The sequence below is a fragment of the Pseudophryne corroboree genome, chromosome 1, assembly GCF_028390025.1.
Source record: "Pseudophryne corroboree isolate aPseCor3 chromosome 1, aPseCor3.hap2, whole genome shotgun sequence".
NCBI lineage: Eukaryota > Metazoa > Chordata > Amphibia > Anura > Myobatrachidae > Pseudophryne > Pseudophryne corroboree.
This window is the reverse complement of record NC_086444.1, coordinates 810,989,990-811,004,895: the sequence shown is the minus strand read 5'-3', so window position 1 is coordinate 811,004,895 and position 14,906 is coordinate 810,989,990. Positions and strand designations below refer to the sequence as shown.

Sequence of the window (14,906 nt, the reverse complement as noted above, 5' to 3'; positions counted from 1 at the left end):
TTTTTATTAGATTCCGCCAGCAAAGTGTGGCGGATTGAAAATGACGAACGAATTTACTGTCTAAAAGCACTGTTGTCGAATTTACAATCTTCAATTGAATATACTTTTGTCGAAATGCCGCATTTGTACCATTGCAGAATTGTCGAATTTGACAAATGTCGAATTTCAAAAAGTCGAATTTGGAATGGCCGTTTTTTTGACAAAAAGTACTGTATTGCATTGTCAAATTTTTTTTTGGGGCGAAAATGTCCAGTTTTCCGACATTTTTGGGAATTCGACCGCAATTGCATATACCCCTAAGTCTTTAGTTATGCAACACTCCCAGTATTGCTATCTCAGATTTCTTACCAATCTCTTCTTACCTGCTCTTTACATTATGGCAGCCCTCAAGGCACCCCAACAGTCCAGGTTTTAGGTATATCCATGGATCAGTACAGATGGATGCATCAAATTGACTGAGGTGCTAATGAAGTCACCTGTAACCAAGCATGGATAACCTTAAAACCTGGACTGTTGGGTTGCCTTGAGGACTGCGCTTGAGAACCTCTGCACTATGGGAAGAAAATTGCAGTTAGTGGTGGTGTACAGTCACTGCTGATAGGAATGACATAATGAGCCTGTTTCAGAGATGAATGCAATGTCAATGTTGTACGTTGTGGATTGTTTTGCTACTGTACATGTGTAAAAGTCACTGCACATATGCCGCAATGGTCCTGCGGTGGCGGTGAGGATTGTTTTGCAAAGTGGGTGACAGGCAGGGCAGGAGGTGTTTGGGTCACCACTCCCATTACCTACTGCAAATGCAGGCATATTGTAGCCGTGATAGCGGAGTATCACACCTTGCAGTGGTGATCCCATACACTTACAATGGCTCCAGCTTCTTACTTCCTATGACCATGCTGCGCAGACATAGGGTTACTCTGAATATTGATTGCCAATAGATGTGCGTCCGACTGCGTCTTCATACGCAAGTGGCGAATCTGATGCACCCCCAGTGGTTGTTTCAATACGGATCCTGTCGGCTGTGACATTTACATATTTTTGCACAGCCGCTGCGTACTAAATCACGGCTGTGATTGCATTTGCTTGCATGTCTGAATCTGGCCCAGTACACAGAGATATAACATGCTTGGTCAATTGTATGAGCACATGCAAGAGACTTGAGTACCTGGATGGCTAGCTCTATGTTCAGACAAACCTTGAGAAAATTGTGCTTTAAGCTCAGAGCAGCCCTGTGAGGTATGGAAAAAGGGGCTCAAGTCCAGAACATGAGGGCCTCTAGGCCACGTGAACATCTATTGGGAATAGTAACCTTGCCCGAAGCGTGGCGAGGGTACACATTTTAATGTTCTGAACAAGTTTAATGATGTTCTTCTGAAGCAGTTTAGTTATGCTAACCCAGAGTGCCTTATGTTCTGATATTGAACCGAAAAAGGAATGTGTTCTTAGTGTGAGATGTATAGAGTAAATACACTGAATTCTAGTACTCTCCTTACACATTATGATGTTTTATATATATCACATTTGGAGTAAAACTAATACTGCTTCCACACTGCATTCCAGGGTTGCATCTCAGATTTTGCACACATGTCCATCCCGGGTGTGACCCGGATGAGAGCCCTTTTAGACTGACAGCCCGACCCGGCTTATTGGCGGGTTGATGACGTCACCACAGTCACGTGTCGAGTCAGCGCTTGGAGATTACATAATCTCCAAGCACCAACTCTTCCTATGATGTGAACGGAACTCTGGTTACCCATTCACACCACACCGCAACCCGGGTTGAACTCGTGTAGACCCCTGGTTGATACCTGGGTTGAAATGCTGTGCCGCTGGATTTGGGTTATTTGAATTGGGTGCTTTCACAATATACCAGGTTGCTGCGCGTTCATATGAAATAAACCGGTATATTGCTGGTAGTGTGAAGGGGGTATTCAGTGCCCATATTACTGCTAGGTAAAGGAAAAAAATATCAATGAATGGAGTTTCTGCTGGCAATTACAGCAACTGTATACACTGCAACTTTCAAATGCACAAAGGTTCCCAACTGGATTGTCTCTTTTAGATGAACAATGTGTATGTACAAGGTGACATTTAGCCTTGTGCCACCTATTTAAAGTATTTAACTATTATGTCCTGCCTCTAGCTGGAGTTCCAGATACTGCTGCAGTATATGCTGCCATTTTATCTAGGGCTGTGTAATGCCCCTCCCCTTTCTATACCAATCAGTTTTCTTATACAACCAAATGTAATTGGTGACAAACTAAATCATAATTGAATGGGTTCTGTTTGATGTAATGAAGTGTGACCTAACAGATCCAGCTAGTTGCAACATTCATTTTCCAGTATGGTTTGTTTCACATGACCCTAACATAATTTAATATCCAATTCCCTGCAAGTTGCATCAAAAATCACAAATGCACCGCACCAAAGCAGTTACCCCGTAGACCCTTCCATCAACAGAAAGTTTATTCTGCCGGACCGTGTTAATGTGCATGTGTGAACTTAGGTTGTAATACAGAGTTGATCGCAGCAGCAAATTTGTTAGCAGTTGGGCAAAACTATGAGGTTCATTCCGAGTTGATCGCTCGCTAGCAGTTTTTAGCAGGCGTACAAACGCTATGCCGCCGCCCACTTGGAGTATATTTCTCTAACGTCCTAGTGGATGCTGGGGACTCCGTAAGGACCATGGGGATAGACTGGCTCCGCAGGAGACATGGGCACTTTAAGAAAGAATTTAGCTTCTGGTGTGCACTGGCTCCTCCCTCTATGCCCCTCCTCCAGACCTTAGTTTGATACTGTGCCCAGACGAGCTGGGTGCTTTTCAGTGAGCTCTCCTGAGTTCGCTGAGAGAAAGTATTTTGTTAGGTTTTTTATTTTCAGGGAGCTCTGCTGGCAACAGACTCCCTGCATCGTGGGACAGAGGGGAGAGAAGCAGCCCTACTCTCTGAAGCTAGGTCCTGCTTCTTAGGCTACTGGACACCATTAGCTCCAGAGGGATCGTACGCAGGATCTCACCCTCGCCGTCCGATCCCAGAGCCGCGTCGCCGTCCCCCTCGCAGAGCCGGAAGACAGAAGCCGGGTGAGTATGAGAAGCAAGAAGACTTTGAAATCGGCGGCAGAAGACTCCGTTTTTCACTGAGGTAACGGACAGCACTGCAGCTGTGCGCCATTTCTCCCACACACCTCACATACTCCGGTCACAGTAACGGTGCAGGGGGGGGGGGGGGGGGGCGCCCTGGGCAGCATTTGGATCCTCTTTTTGGCAAAAGTAAACATATATACAGTTGGGCACTGTATATATGTATGAGCCCCCGCCAAGAAAATGCATTTTTAAGCGGGACAGAAGCCCGCCGTCGAGGGGGTGGGGCTTCTTCCTCAGCACTCACCAGCGCCATTTTTTCTCCACAGCTCCGCTGAGAGGAAGCTCCCCAGGCTCTCCCCTGCAGATTCACGGTAGCAGAGGGTAAAAAGAGAGGGGAGGCACATAAATTAGGCGCAAAAACACAATATAAACAGCAGCTACTGGGTTAACATTAAGTTACTGTGTTATTCCTGGGTTATAGCGCTGGGGTGTGTGCTGGCATACTCTCTCTGTGTCTCTCCAAAGGGCCTTGTGGGGGAACTGTCTTCAAAAAGGGCATTCCCTGTGTGTGTGGTGTGTCGGTACGTTTGTGTCGACATGTCTGATGAGGAAGGCTATGTGGAAGCAGAGCGGGAGCAAGTGAATGTGGTGTCTCCGCCGACGGCGCCGACACCTGATGGATATGTGGAAGGTTTTAAATGATAATGTTAATTCCTTGCATAAGAGGTTAGATAAAGCTGAAGCCTCAGGACAGTCAGGGTCCCAACCCGTGCCTGATCCTATGTCGCAGAGGCCGTCAGGGTCTCAGAAGCGCCCAATATCCCAAATTGTTGACACAGATACCGACATGGATTCTGACTCCAGTGTCGATGACGATGATGCAAAGTTACAGCCAAAGTTGGCTAAATCACTCCGATATATGATTATAGCAAATAAGGATGTTTTGCACATCACAGAGGAAACCCCTGTCCCTGACACAAGGGTTTATATGTATAAGGGAAAGAAACCTGAGGTAACTTTCCCCCCCTCACACAAATTAAATGAGTTATGTGAAAAAGCTTGGGAATCTCGAGATAAAAAACTGCAGATTTCCAAACGGATTCTTATGGCGTATCCTTTCCCGCCAACAGACAGCTTACGATGGGAATCCTCCCCTAGGGTGGACAAAGCTTTAACACGCTTATCCAAAAAGGTAGCCCTGCCGTCCCAGGATACGGCTACCCTCAAGGATGCTGCTGATCGCAAACAGGAGGGTACCCTGAAGTCCATTTATATTAAAGACGCTGTCCTATATATGAGAGATGCTCAAAGAGACATTAGTCTACTGGGTTCTAGAATAAATGCTATGTCAATTTCTGCCAGAAGGGTCCTGTGGACTCGGCAATGGACAGGTGATGCCGACTCAAAAAGGCATATGGAGGTTTTACCTTATAATGGTGAAGAATTGTTTGGGGAGGGTCTCTCGGACCTGGTCTCCACAGCTACTGCTGGAAAGTCAATTTTTTTGCCATATGTTTCCTCACAGCCTAAGAGAGCACTGTATTATCAAATGCAGTCCTTTCAATCACAGAAAAACAAGAAAGTCCGAGGTGCGTCCTTTCTTGCCAGAGGCAGGGGCAGAGGAAAGAAGCTGCACAACGCAGCTAGCTCCCAGGAACAGAAGTCCTCCACGACCTCTACAAAATCCGCCGCATGACGCTGGGGCTCCACAAGCGGGGCTAGGCCCGGTGGGGGCGCGTCTTCGAAATTTCAGCCACAAGTGGGTTCACTCCCAGTTGGATCCCTGGGCAATAGAGATTGTGTCTCAGGGATACAAGCTGGAATTCGAGGAAATGTCACCTCACCGATACCTCAAATCGGCCCTGCCAGCTTCCCCCCTCGAGAGGGAAATAGTGTTAACTGCAATTCACAAATTGTATCTTCAACAGGTGGTGGTCAAGGTTCCCCTCCTTCAACAAGGAAGGGGTTATTATTCGACCATGTTTGTAGTCCCGAAACCGGACGGTTCGGTCAGACCCATATTGAATTTAAAATCCCTCAACATATACCTGAAAAGGTTCAAGTTCAAGATGGAATCGCTGAGAGCGGTCATCGCAAGCCTGGAAGGGGGGGATTTGATCGTATCTCTGGACATAAAGGATGCATACCTTCATGTCCCCATTTATACACCTCATCAGGCGTACCTCAGATTTGTGGTACAGGATTGTCATTACCAATTTCAGACGTTGCCGTTTGGTCTCTCCACGGCACCGAGAATATTTACCAAGGTAATGGCGGAAATTATGGTACTCCTGCGGAAGCAAGGAGTCACAATTATCCCATACTTGGACGATATCCTCATAAAAGCGAGATCAAGAGAGCAGTTGCTGATCAGCGTAGCACTTTCTCTGGAAGTGTTACGGCAACACGGCTGGATTCTAAATATTCCAAAGTCGCAGTTGGTTCCTACGACTCGTCTGCCTTTCCTGGGCATGATTCTAGGACACAGACCAGAAAAGGGTTTATCTCCCGATGGAGAAAGCTCAGGAACTCATGACACTGGTCAGGAACCTATTAAAACCAAAACAGGTGTCAGTGCATCACTGCACTCGGGTCCTGGGAAAGATGGTGGCATCATACGAGGCCATTCCCTTCGGCAGGTTCCATGCGAGGACCTTTCAATGGGACTTACTGGACAAGTGGTCCGGATCACATCTTCAGATGCATCGGTTAATCACCCTATCCCCCAGGGCCAGGGTGTCACTCCTGTGGTGGCTACAGAGCACTCACCTTCTCGAGGGCCGCAGATTCGGCATTCGGGACTGGGTCCTGGTGACCACGGACGCAAGCCTCTGAGGTTGGGGTGCAGTCACACAGGGAAGAAATTTCCAAGGTCTGTGGTCAAGTCAAGAGACTTGCCTTCACATCAACATCCTGGAACTAAGGGCCATATACAACACCCTACGTCAAGCGGAGACCCTGCTTCGCGACTAACCGGTTCTGATTAAGTCAGACAACATCACCGCAGTAGCTCATGTAAACCGTCAAGGCGGCACAAGGAGCAGAGTGACGATGGCGGAAGCCACCAAGATTCTTCGCTGGGCGGAGAATCACGTAACCGCACTGTCAGCAGTGTTCATCCCGGGAGTGGACAACTGGGAAGCAGACTTCCTCAGCAGACACGACCTACACCCGGGAGAGTGGGGACTTCATCAGGAAGTCTTTGCACAGATTACAATTCGGTGGGAACTGCCACAGGTGGACATGATGGCATCCCGCCTCAACAAAAAGCTACAGAGGTATTGCGCCAGGTCAAGAGACCCTCAGGCGATAGCTGTAGACGCCCTGGTGACACCGTGGGTGTTCCAGTCGGTCTATGTATTTCCTCCTCTTCCTCTCATACTCAAGGTGCTGAGGATAATAAGAAAAAGAGGAGTGAGAACAATACTCATTGTTCCGGATTGGCCACGAAGGACTTGGTATCCAGATCTGCAAGAAATGCTCACAGAGGACCCGTGGCCTCTTCCTCTAAGACAGGGGCCCTGTCTGTTCCAAGACTTACCGCCGCTGCGTTTGACGGCATGGCGGTTGAACGCCGGATCCTAGCAGAGAAAGGCATTCCGGATGAGGTCATTCCTACGCTGATAAAGGCTAGGAAGGACGGGACAGCTCAACATTATCACCGTATATGGCGAAAAATATGTTGCTTGGTGTGAGGCCAGGAATGCTCCTACGGAGGAATTCCAGCTGGGCCGTTTCCTTCACTTCCTACAGTCCGGAGTGATTTTGGGACTAAAATTGGGTTCCATTAAGGTCCAGATTTCGGTCCTATCCATTTTCTTTCAAAAAGAGTTGGCTTCTCTGCCTGAAGTTCAGACGTTTGTAAAGGGAGTGCTGCATATTCAGCCCCCTTTTGTGCCTCCAGTGGCACCTTGGGATCTTAACGTGGTGTTGAGTTTCCTGAAATCCCACTGGTTTGAACCACTCAAAAGGGTGGAGCTGAAATATCTCACGTGGAAGGGGGTCATGCTATTAGCCTTGGCTTCGGCTAGGCGTGTGTCAGAGTTGGCGGCTTTGTCACATAAAAGCCCCTATCTGGTTTTCCATGTGGATAGAGCAGAATTGCGGACCCGTCCACAATTCCTACCGAAAGTGGTTTTATCCTTTCATATATACCGACCTATTGTGGTGCCTGTGGCTACTACTGACTTGGAGGATCCCGAGTTACTTGATGTGGTCAGGTCTTTGAAGGTTTATGTAGCCAGAACGGCTAGGGTCAGGAAAACAGAGTCTTTGTTTATCCTGTATGCTTCCAACAAGCTTGGTGCTCCTGCTTCAAAGCAAACTATTGCTCGCTGGATCTGTAACACGATTCAGCAGGCTCATTCTGCGGCTGGATTGCCGCTGCCTAAATCAGTTAAGGCCCATTCCACTAGGAAGGTGGGCTCTTCTTGGGCGGCTGCCCGAGGGGTCTCGGCATTACAACTATGCCGAGCGGGTACTTGGTCAGGTTCAAACACTTTTGCAAAGTTCTACAAGTTTGATACCCTGGCTGAGGAGGACATTGTGTTTGCTCAATCGGTGCTGCAGAGTCATCCGCACTCTCCCGCCCGTTTGGGAGCTTTGGTATAATCCTCATGGTCCTTACGGAGTCCCCAGCATCCACTAGGACGTTAGAGAAAATAAGATTTTACTTACCGGTAAATCTATTTCTCGTAGTCCGTAGTGGATGCTGGGCGCCCGTCCCAAGTGCGGACTTCTTCTGCAATACTTGTCTATAGTTATTACTTCAATAAGGGTTAAGTTATTGTTGCATCAGGGTTGGACCTGATGCTCTGTTTTTTTGTCATACTGTTAACTGGTTGTTATCACTTGTTATACAGTGTGATTGGTGTGGCTGGTATGAATCTTGCCCTGGATTACCAAAATCCTTTCCTTGTGCTGTCAGCTCTTCTGGGCACAGTTTCTCTAACTGAGGTCTGGAGGAGGGGCATAGAGGGAGGAGCCAGTGCACACCAGAACCTAAATTCTTTCTTAAAGTGCCCATGTCTCCTGCGGAGCCCGTCTATCCCCATGGTCCTTACGGAGTCCCCAGCATCCACTACGGACTACGAGAAATAGATTTACCGGTAAGTACAATCTTATTTTTAGCTTAGCAGAAGTGCGAACGGTTGTTTCGCTGAGCGCCTGCAAAAATTTTTAGTGTAGTTTCAGAGTAGCTCAAAACCTACTCGGCGCTTGCGTTCACTTCAGACTATTCAGTTCCGCATTTGACGTCGCACACCCACCCAACATTCGCCCAGCCTCGCCTGCGTTTTTCCTAACACTCCCTGAAAACGGTCAGTTGCCACCCAGAAACGCCCACTTCATGTCAATCACTCTGCGGCAACCAGTGCGACTGAAATGCATTGCTAGACCCTGTGCAAAACTGCATCGGTCATTGTGCCCATACGCCGCGCGTGCGCATTGCGCCGCATATGCAGAACTGCCGGTTTTTAGCCTGATCGCTGCGAACAAATGCAGCTAGCTATCAACTCGGAATGACCCCCATGTGCACTGCAGGGGGGGACAGATATAACATGTGCAGAGAGAGTTAGATTTGGGTGTGGTGTGTTAGATCTGAAATCTAAATTGCAGTGTAAAAATAATGCAGCCAGTATTTACGCTGGGGTTCAGTATGGTATGCCAGCGGTCGGGCTCCCGGCGACCAGCATACCGGCACCGGGAGCCCGACCGCCGGCTTACCAACAGTGTGGAAAGCGCAAATGAGCCCCTTGCGGGCTCGCTGCGCTCGCCACGCTATGGGCACAGATTTTATTCTCCCTCCAGGGGGGTCGTGGACCCCCACGAGGGAGAATAAGTGTCGGTATGCCGGCAGTCTCTATTCCGGCACCGGTATACTGTGCGCCGGGATCCCGTCAGTCGGCATACTGAAGACCACCCTTTACCCTGCACAGAATCAAAATAACCCACCCAAATCTAACTCTCTCTGCAGATGTTATATCTGCCCCCCCTTCCCCCTGCAGTGCACATGGTTTTGCCTGCTAACACATTTGCTGCTGCGATCAGGTCTGAATTAGGTCCTTAGTTCACACATGAGCACAGCGAGGGACGGAGGAGGCGGAGGGATACAAACGGATCCTTCACACTTTGTATCTCCTTCCAATAGGAAGGAGCGGGGCTCAGCAGAATAACGTGTCATTAGTTACTGCAGTCAAGCTGACTTTAATATGACACATGTTAAACACTATTTATTTTTAAGAGAGGGTACATACCAGAGGTTTTACCATGTGCTAGAGATGACTATAATGATTTTATTATGTAGGTCACTGACAGACAACAGGTGTTGGATCATGTACACAAAAAATAGGGACTAATGCATAATTCCAGGCAGGATGGCCACAATTGCACTCACAGTGTGTACACGGAAATAAATGAGGATTTTTCATTGTATGCAGAGAGAGGAGTGTGAGAAGTTTGAATTAGATTCTGAAAAAGAAGGGAAGCCAGTGAAGGGCTTGTAGGAGAGGGGACGTGGGTGTAGTGCGTTTGGTGAAGAAGATGAGCCAGGCTGCAGCAGTGAGGATAAATTGGAGTGGAGAGAGGCATTTGTCAGGGATAACAGTTAGGATGAGATTAGAGTAGTCTAGTCTGGAAATGACCAGTGAGTGGATAATGGTCTTAGTAGCATCCTGGGTGAGAAAGGACCTGATCCTGGAAATATATTTTAGATGAAATTGGCAAGTTTGTGAGAGGTACTGAATGTGCGGTTTAAAGGAGAGGGAGGAGTTAAGGATTACTCCAAGACAGTGCACTTGGGGGCTAGAGGAGATAGTAGTGCCATCAATAGATATGAGATTGTGGGAGGTGAGGTTGTACGGGAGGGTGGGAAGATGATCAGCTCAGTCTTAGACATATTAAGTTTAAGAAAGCGTTGGGACATCCAAGAAGAGATAGCAGAGAGGCAGTTGGAGATACCAGTGAGAAGAGCAGGGTAGAGGTCAGGGGCGGAAAGGTAGATTTGAGTATCATCAGCATAGAGATGATATAAGTTAAAGAGCTAATGAGCTCGCCCATAGAGAGAGAAAAGGAGAGGACCAAGGACAGAACCTTGGGGGACATCTACAGTTAGTAGAAGTGGGGAGGAGGTGGAGTCATGAGAGGAGACGGAATGGTCAGAGAGGTAGGAGGACAGCCAGGAGAGGGCAGTATTGCGCAGTCCGAGAGAGTGAATGATTTACAGAAGGAGGAGGTGGTCCACAGTGTCAAAAGTAGTAGAGAGGTCAAGAAGAATAAGCAGAGAGTAGTAGCCCCTAGATTTGGCAGCATGGAGGTCACAGACTTGTGTGGGGGCAGTTTCAGTGGAGTGACGAATACAAAAGCCAGACTGTAAAGGGCCAAATAGTGAGTGGGAGGAAAGAAAGGCAGTAAGGCGATTGTAGACAATACGCTCAAGGAGCTTGGAGACAAAAGGGAAGATTGAGATGGGTCAGTAGTTGGAGAGGGTGTTTGGATCAAGGGTAGGTTTTTTAAGAATAGGAGAGACAAGTACATGCTTGAAGGCTGAGGGGACAGTGCCTGATGAGAATGAGCGATTGAGAAGGTGGGCAAGATGGGAACAGGCAGAAGGAGAGAGGTAGCAGAGGAGGTGGGAGGGGGTAAGGTCAAGTCAGGAGGTGGTGGTGGGAGGGAGAACGGATGAGGGCAATGACTTCCTCACCAGATACATTGGAGAAAGATGTCAGAGTTGGTGAGGGGGATGGGGAGTGGTGGTAAGGGATAGGAGGTGACTGGTTGCTGATGGTTTGGGGGGATGTGATGTCCTGATCTATGGAGTCATTCTTGGATGTGAAATAAGTGGCAAAGTCAAGAGCAGACAGTGATGTGGGGAGACGGGGTGGGCAGAGGAGGGAGTTGACAGTGGCAAAGAGGCGCCAGGGGTTGGAAGACTGAGAGAAGATGAGATTGACTGTATAGCGAGGGAAAGGACAGTATGAAAGGATGAGAGCATAAGTTTAAAATGGAGGAAGTCTGCCTAAGAATGTGATTTTCTCCACTGTTGCTCGGCAGTATGTAAGAATCTTTTAAGCTATCGGGTGCATTTGGTGTTCCAGGGTTAAGGTTTTAATCTGCAAGGGTTAATAGTGGTCGGTGGAGCGACGGAGTCAAGAGCAGAAGTAAGGGATGTACAGATGGGTCCACACTCATCTTGAATTCTTTGCTGCGCCTAGGCACACCATGGTTTATTAACATAAACCCTTCATCTATTGTTCTCAGCTGCAATAAAATATAGAGAAAAATACATCAGGGGATTAAGTCCGACTGCCCTGGCTCAGTCAATCCTATTAAAGGCCAAGATAAAGGTGGACCCATCTGTATAGGGAAGTGGCTTGTTCAGGATATGAGAGAGAGCGAGAATAGGAGAAAGAATTAAGTCGAACAGGGGGGACAGGGAAGAGGTGTTAATAGCCTCAATGTTGCTGTTGCGCTTAGTGATGGTAGCCTTAGGAGGTAGAGATGTGGAAGCAAAGAGAGATAAGTTAAAAGAGAGCAGGTGGTGGTCAGAGAGGGGAAAAGGGGAGTTGGAGAAATCAGAAATATCACAACGGTGAGTGAAAACCCGATTCAGTGAGCTCCCATTCACATGGGAGGGTGAGGAGGTCCACTGGGAAAGACCAGATGAAGGTTAAAGAGTTTAGAAGCAGGGTATTTTGTGGAGATATCGATAGGGATGTTGAAACCACCTAGGATAATGGAAGGAATGTCAGAAGAGAGGAAGTGGGAAAGGTAGGAAGCAAAGTTGTCGAGGAATTTGAAGGAAATACCGGGTTGGGGGGGGGGGGGGGGTTAATGACAGCAACTCGAAGATTAGCAAATTGGTAGAGGCATATAGCATGGACTTCAAATGTAGAGAACGTGAGGGATGGTTCTGGAGGTATGAGTTGGTAGGTGTAGCTAGAGGGCAGAAGGACCCCAACACCACCACAATGACCCCCGGGTCGGGGGGAATGTGAGTCCACCAGCAGGGAGAGCAACAGGAAAAACTGTGTCAGAGAAGGTAATCCAGGTTTATGGCTAAGAAGTGTAGGGGATTGATGTGAAGAGGTCATGGGTTGTGACCAGTTTGTTACATAAGGCCATGTTACCTGGATTAGTCATTATTTGTGTGGAGTTCACATCTTGAAAACAAACATCAGATAACTTATCTTCATATCACAATTAATGGAGCTCAGGAACTGAGAACGCGTGCTGGACTGGCTACAATTGTGCTGATTAAGAATGTCAGGTTTGCTTTAACGTACAATTACTTTTATGGTGTTGCCAAGTGAGTACTCTGCAGTGTAGCAGATGATAAAAATATGTAGATTAAAACAGTATTTGAACCTTAGTGATTATGACACCTTGTTGGCAGTGCTTTGCCAGTCACATGACAAGATTATTCACTGCTGATTGGATAATGTTAGAGGACCAGAGTTCTGTACTTGTCAAATTTTATTGAGCCAACTTGATGAAAATGAGTTGAGGTTAGATCAAGGGACAAACTCCTGGAACCCGATGATTTGTGTGAGATGTGGTGATCTATGCATGGTTTATTAAAGGCAGTCAGACTTTACCTCTCATTGGTGCTTAAGTTCCCTAACAGTGACTGCAAATTGTTTTTAATATAAAAATCAAGTTACTACAAATGACTGGATATGTTGTACGTGGTGAAATCTTGTGGCTGAAATTTGTGTGTTTTATAACTTGTAACATTTCTGTCTACTTCAGCTTAGGTCATGTAGGCCTATACGATATTTGATTTCACTGGAAAGACTATAATACACTCTATAATACGATTCTCGAGTCACATGAGAATGTTTTCACATGGGATATAGAACCTGGCACCCCAGCTTCATACAGCTCTCCAGACACCAGGGTAATAATGTCATTGAAGTATATATGTCTACTACTCCCCCAAATTGGCTAAAGCAGTGTGTTGGCAGCAGTGTAGTATTTGGAGAGGTTGGTAAACTGTAAAGTGAAACTTTTATTATGATCTATGCTTTTAGATTTCCGGCTTCTGTGGGAAAAATCTCTCTGCAGACAAGTCACTGTTGATAAATGTAAGTGTAAGACTTTTTTATGCATAGCAGCAATTCGCAACTTTGAATATCTTTCTCTGCACATCTTAAAATGCTGTCTAGTGCTTAACTTTTCCATCACTAGTACACTTTATACTTCTGGGACCTCATCACCATGGATTTCCCGTTATTTTCTTTACAGGACATATTTGCCTTCTTTGTGTAGCATGCACTATATAAATAAAACTCTTTTGGTTCACCTTCAGAACATGGGGCACAGTGTCTACACACTACCATCGGTGCTGCCAGCTGTTTGCATTACCATCGGAGCATGTCTGCGGGGAATCAGTATGTGTTACCGACAGACAGAATGCCGGCTGTCAGTATACCAACAGCAGCATCCTGTCTGTTGGAATCCCGGCTGGTAGGCAGCGAGTACCCTCGCGGGCTCGCTGTGCTTACCACGCTTCAGACCCGGTGGCTCGCTTCGCTCACCACAGGTTATATTCTCACTCGGTTGGTGTCGTGGACCCACCAACCAAGTGGGAATACTCCGCATATTGCGTGATTCCGGCCGGCGGCATATCACCGGCTGTCGGTCTCCTGCATTTCAGGATCCCGTTCAGCCGGTATTTTAGCTTCATCCTGCCTGCGGTCCACGAGTGCTCTGTATTTCTTCTCTCCATTGACAGTGGGAACCCTGCAGGAGGCTCCATTTGGCTCAGGAGAAGAATGTATGACGGGAGCCTCCCAGACAGTCCCTGCCTCCGCCTCCTGCACAGTCCTCGCCATCGATGGAGAGGAGACATTCAGAGGGCCTGCAGACAAGTCTCAATGGTAATGCAAACAGCCGGTGGTGCCGATGGGGGCGTGCCACATGCTTTGTACTTGAACCAACTCTTTAAAAAAAAAAATCTATTGTATTAAAGTGAATGCGTTGTGTTAGCCATGGATTAAAGTGAGGGGGAAAGAGGTGGAACTGAGTTCCACCACTTGTAATGGTAGGGGCAACTAGTTCCACCTCCTCCATTGCCCTGCACAGTAATTCCAACAGAAAAGCCTGCACCATCACCTACTTCAGTCGATGATACAGGCGGTGCTAGTGTTACTGATGTGCTGCAGCCACCTCCCCCTTCCTCAGGTCCTGGTGGCTCCATGGACCTCCTCCATCTACAGCCCACTCCTCCTAGTACTCACACACGCTGTGTCTGTTAGACAGCATTCATCCCCTCCTCAGGACTCAGTGGCTTCCTTTTCTGGCATGGCATATTTGATGTCATGCTGTCACTGCTGCTGAAGTGAAGAAGATCCGTATATGTGTATAAGGGGCACTACTGTGTGTATTATGTGTATAATGGCACCACTGTGGTCATGTGTAAGGGGCACTACTATTGTGGGCATTTTGTGTAAGGGGCACTACTACTGTCAGAATTCTGTATATAAGCTGAACTACTACGGGCATTTTGTGTATAAGCTGCATTTCTGTGGGCATTATGTATATAAGCGGCACTACTGTGGTAATTATTTGTAAGGGGCACTACAACTGTGGGCATTATGTGTGGGGCACTACTACTGTGGAAATTGTGTATAAGGGGAACTACTGTGGGGATTGTATATAAGGGGCACTACTGTGTGGCATAACATGTATAAAGGATGCCATTGTGTAGTGCAACGTGAATAACTGGCACTATTGAGTTATGTAACCATAATAAGGGGCATTAATATGTGGGGTAATATTAATCAGGGGCACTACATGCTGTGTAATGTGAATAAGATTGTGC

General features: G+C 47.3%; 1 protein-coding gene across 2 annotated transcripts in view; it reads left to right on the top strand.

Annotated features, from left to right (window-relative positions):
- The window catches only part of AIMP1 (aminoacyl tRNA synthetase complex interacting multifunctional protein 1), a 140,348-nt gene that overhangs the window by 13,421 nt on the left and 112,021 nt on the right, over positions 1 to 14,906 (top strand). Inside the window, exon 2 of one of the 2 annotated variants that reach the window (XM_063919225.1) lies at positions 13,114 to 13,167. The exons of the other annotated variant lie outside the window; for it this stretch is intronic. Within the exon in view, the coding sequence (XP_063775295.1) occupies positions 13,166 to 13,167 (2 nt within the window). The 5' untranslated portion in view covers positions 13,114 to 13,165. The remainder of the gene's footprint in view (positions 1 to 13,113; positions 13,168 to 14,906) is intronic. 2 annotated transcript variants of the gene reach the window in all.